Source organism: Capsella rubella, unplaced genomic scaffold (assembly GCF_000375325.1).
Source record: "Capsella rubella cultivar Monte Gargano unplaced genomic scaffold, Caprub1_0 scaffold_1, whole genome shotgun sequence".
In the NCBI taxonomy this organism is placed as follows: Eukaryota; Viridiplantae; Streptophyta; class Magnoliopsida; order Brassicales; family Brassicaceae; genus Capsella; species Capsella rubella.
The window spans coordinates 16324589-16329228 of record NW_006238923.1 but is presented as its reverse complement, the minus strand read 5'-3'; the positions used below and the strand labels follow the sequence as shown (position 1 = coordinate 16329228).

General features: G+C 35.5%; 3 protein-coding genes and 1 non-coding gene across 5 annotated transcripts; 1 reads left to right on the top strand and 3 right to left on the bottom strand.

Annotated features, from left to right (window-relative positions):
• Positions 1-155: 155 nt before the first annotated feature.
• Positions 156-228, bottom strand: TRNAK-CUU. Its single transcript has one exon. It is a non-coding gene; the product is annotated as a tRNA-Lys (tRNA).
• Positions 229-1141: 913 nt separating this feature from the next.
• LOC17899760 lies at positions 1142-1925 on the top strand. Its single transcript, XM_006303745.2, has 2 exons — positions 1142-1244; positions 1373-1925. Exons 1-2 carry the CDS (start codon positions 1175-1177, stop codon positions 1786-1788), a joined length of 486 nt encoding a protein of 161 aa, XP_006303807.2. The 5' UTR covers positions 1142-1174; the 3' UTR covers positions 1789-1925.
• Positions 1926-2137: 212 nt separating this feature from the next.
• LOC111832439 (putative F-box protein At1g47730) lies at positions 2138-2776 on the bottom strand. The gene is given in 3 exon segments (XM_023788758.1): positions 2138-2314; positions 2317-2685; positions 2687-2776. Coding segments are annotated over 3 exon segments (636 nt in total).
• Positions 2777-3325: 549 nt separating this feature from the next.
• LOC17900884 (F-box protein At1g48060) lies at positions 3326-4519 on the bottom strand. 2 transcript variants are annotated; one of them, XM_006305940.2, is made up of 2 exons: positions 3787-4519; positions 3326-3696 (listed from the first exon to the last, which is right to left on the bottom strand). In XM_006305940.2, the coding sequence occupies exons 1-2, from the start codon at positions 4517-4519 to the stop codon at positions 3326-3328; spliced, it is 1104 nt and encodes a 367-aa protein (XP_006306002.2). The 2 variants fall into 2 exon arrangements, with proteins under 2 accessions (XP_006306002.2, XP_023633110.1); XM_023777342.1 differs by having other exon boundaries at positions 3326-4519.
• Positions 4520-4640: the final 121 nt, after the last annotated feature.

The window sequence follows — 4640 nt, the reverse complement described above, 5'->3', positions numbered from 1 at the left end:
TCCAGTTTTTTATACCCAACCAAATGCATAACAATTATAGTCAAAGAATTTGAAGCTATAGATTATACATAACACGTCCATTTATATGTTTAAATGATTTACAACGAATAAGAAAAGTGTTAAAAAAAAAAAGTATGAAAAAAAGAAAATAGTAACGCCCACCGTGGGGCTCGAACCCACGACCACAAGGTTAAGAGCCTTGCGCTCTACCAACTGAGCTAGACGGGCTTGTTGTGCTAAATATTGAACTACACTATTTAAACAAGATATAGTTTTTATTTAGAAGTAAAATACTAATGTGAATATTCGAATAGTAAATACCAAAGGCCGGCCCTGAGTGAGGACAGCCACATAAAACAATTGTACGTGGCCGGCGCATATCATATGAAATTGAGTAGTGAGTATCTTAATAACAACAATACCATTGTTTTGTTGAGTTTAGAAATTTAAACTTAGATTTGTGTGTGTGTGTATGTGTATGTGTATGTGTATGTGTGTTTTCCCCCGGAAGCGATACTTCTTTCTGTTTTCACAAGTCTTATTATCCAAACAGATTCAAAATCTATAAAAGAAAGAGAATATGTATTAAATAACTATGAATTCATTACTAGAACTCCAAGGTTGCACTTTTCAATGAATATATATAAAAGGTATCGAAATTTTTATTAAAAAAAACATTATCAAAGGTCGAATTTGTTTTACAAATAAAACGTTCGATCTCATTCATTTGTAGTGTTATTAAAATACCTCATAACATGCAATCATTGACTTTTTAATAAGAGAATAATAAGTTTTTTTTTTTTTTCGTCATCATTATAAATTATACGTCTCTCTTTTGAGAGGGACCGGACTCGAACCCGGATCTGGTGAGAAGCCAACAGAGGTGAGAACCATTAGCCCACTTGTCCTTCTCGAGAATAATAAGTTGATAACATGAATTTCACGTCAGGATTATGTATTAATTTTGTTTTATCAAAGTATAGACAGCTAATAATAAGTAAGGAATTGGTCATTAACTATTTGTTTAATTGCCAACTCATATACCTTTTTGTACTCAACCCGTTTACTTTTTGAAAGCTTATAAAACGAGACAACAACACATATCCAGCAGATTAACACATCCTACGAAAACGATCGAGAGAGAAAGAATATATAATATAAGATTGATTGATCAATGGAGAAAAAGGTTTCGTACGTTTTGGGAGTAATGCTAATGTTCTTGGTGGGTAGTGGCTTTAGTCAAGGTATAATATAACCATCTCATATATTATAAGGTTATATGTATTATATATACATTGTATTAGTGTGTGGTTTAGTAGTACTTGCATAGTTACATTGATGATTCATTGATTCGATGTGTACATGTACGTAGGAGATCAAGTAGAATGGTTGAGTAACGAAGTTGAATGGCAACAAATTCTGACAACAACTCAGCTTCCCATTGTGGTTGCGGTAACGTCCTCGTTGTGCGGTAGCCGATGCTCTATATTGGATGACCAACTAGTTCGATTGTCTGAAACCTATGGTAACCTAGTTATATTACTTAAAGTCGATATTTTAAAGCATCCCTTCTTTGCAACACTTTACAGTTTAGCCACTGTCCCGATCATCATAGTCTTCGAAACTAGAAAAGAAATCGGTCGTTTGGGAAATGATATATCATGGGATGCAATCACTGACATAATGGACACAGTTTCAATCTTCCCCTCGCCCCCCTCCGATTTTGCACCAACCCCAGCCCCTTCTTCGGGTTCTGCTTCAGCCACTTTTCTTTCATTTGGAGGATAAATGATAGTCTCATATGAATCAGTATAAGGTCTCCTTATATATATGTCTATGTTGTTGTATTAAGTATGATCATGTTATGTTTTATGAGTTAATACAATAAGTCAAGAGTTAAGTCTATGTTTTATGAGTTAATACAATAAGTTCAGAGATTTAAGTGTTTAGAAATCTTTTATTCTTCGTTCGATTTTATTCTTTTGAATTCAATGAAAGCTACTATACATATTGTTCTCCTAAAAATTTTACGAAGAAACCAGAAAGGAGACACGGTGAAAGGAGGTATATGCGCTTAATCTTCCCATGTGCGTTCATGTTTTAGATTAATTGTCTTACAAAACAACAAAAATGTTAACTAAAACCCGAACGTTCTCCATGATTCTTGATCTGATCCCAATGTTAAAACCCGACAGTCATAAGAAGCTTTACCACAAGGCATGCACACTACTTTGTGTTTACCTTCGACTGGATCATACCCTAAAGAGACTGTTATATTCTCCCACATCTCATTTGGTTTGTGTAAAGTTAGTAGAGAGGTAAGAACTTTCTCATAGTAGGGTTCCAAACTATAGGGTTTGCTGCTTTTTGAAAACAGATCAAGCCGTGGACCGACTTAGCTTTACTTGTTAAAGAAGGACATTTTGGATAAGTTATATGGTAACTATTAATAATCTGAGAAGAAGTATAAGAACAAGACACATTCGGATTCCAATTTTGTTGTTGAGGAAGCGTGAAAACAAAGAACCTGTCACCTTCTTTGAAGAAGACAAGAAGATTAGGCTGGCTTTGGAACGAGTTGGTGAAACATGTAGCTGTGGTGATTGATGACCAAAGCTTCGAAACAGAACGAAATCACACAGCTGACTTCGCTGGCAGCCTTAAGAGTATCTCCGAGGTTAATTAGATCGAGAGGTAAGCACGATGGTGATTTAGTACTTCTTCTTCTTCCTCTTTTTCTTTGTATATCTTCGTTCTTCTCTTCTCGTTGCTCCATCTTTTGTCGAAACCCTAACTCGTTACTTCTTCTCCATGGTTTCGTTCATGTTCTAACCTAAGTTGGTCACGGTGATAGTTCTTAATTAAATTTTGTTGTTAATATCACATTTGGTTTTAAACATCTTATAATTTATATATAGTGTATGGTATATTTATAATTACGAGTAAGATGATTTTAGTCCAATATCAGTAGCATAGTATAACTATATTTGTAAAGTGTGTTTATTATGTGAATGGAGATATTATATAGATAAGTTTTCGGATTTGGAAAATGTAATTAATTTGTTTGTCAATTTTGGCATATAATTTCGAAGTGTGATCAAATTAAAACATATGTTGTTGATTAGTATAGAGAAATCATTTGTATTTTCAATAAGTAAAATGCATAAATAATTATTTAAATTAGAAATCGTTTTGTCATATGTATTAAACAAAGAAAGCTATAATCTGTAAATTGCATAAATAAAGAAGAAGATAATATTGTTTAAATCTAAATTTTTTTTTTTGACATATATCAAAATAAGAAGAGAAACCAAAGAAAATAAAATCACAGAGACATGAGAGTCTCAATGTGATTAGGTGAATATTGTATCCCACGGAAAGCTTTGAGATCTTCAAGTCCATTGCGTTGTCTAAATTCTCTATCTGCAACTCCTTTGTACTTAACTCTTCTATAAGTCTCCTTCACTGGATCGATATACACAACATCAAAAGACCCGAACACCGTGTTCGGTACGTAAATCAACTCACCATCGTTAGTAACACCTATAAGCTTGAAGTTGTTCTCCGCACCACGATCATAATGAGAGATCGGTAAGAACTTGTGACTCGACCATCCACGCCTCTCATCCTCCAAAACCAACATACGAAGAGTAGTCTTGATCCCATAGCTAGAACAACCGAGATAAGCTAACTTATCTTTATAAGATATCATCATCATTGGCTGAAAGTAATCGTCGTCCCATGGCAATGCTAGGGCGATGAACTTTTCAGATTTCAAGTCAAAACTCATTATAACCCTATCAAGACCAATCTTGGCTCCATAGTAAAGAACACCATTGATGCATCTGCATGGTCCGTAGTTGTCTTTGCGATGGCCACGACAAGGTTGATGTGCGTAGTAGGGTTTGACTGTTCTCCATGATTTTTTACCTGATTCCACTGTTAAAACCCTACACTCATCTGAAGCTTTGTTACTCTGCATGGCCAAAACTTTGTGTTTACCTTCGACAGGATCGTACCCTAAAAACACCGTCAAAGCTTCCCACTTTGTGTCCGGTTTAGGTAAAGGTGAAAACTTTCTCATAGTAGGGTTCCAAAGTATAGGTTGCGTCGCTTTCTGAAAACAGATCAAACCATGTACCGACTCTGTTTTGATGGTGAAGCAAAGACCTTTCGGATAAGGAATTTGGTAAGTATCAAGAACCGGAGAAGAAGAGTATGAATAAGACTCTTTAGGGTTCTTGTTGAGTGGAGGAACCGTGACGACAAAGAGCCTGTTGTCTTCTTTGAAGAAGAACAAAAGATTAGGACGAGTCTCGAACGCGTTGGTGAAATACGGCTCGGTGGTGATCGATGACCAAAGCTTCGAAACACAACTAAACCTTACGACAGACTTCGCAGGTAGCCTTAAGAAGATCTCTGAGGTTAGATCGAGAGGTATCGACAAAGACGACGATGATGATGGTTTACTTCTTTTTCTCTGCATGTTTTGGTTCTCATCTTCTTCTCTTCGCTTCATCTTTCACAGAAACCCTAATTCGTTACTTCCTCTTCAAGATTTCTTTCTTCTCTCTGTATTATAATGTCTCTCTGCTCTCACGATCTGTTTTGCTCTCCGTAATATATATAGTTATGTATGT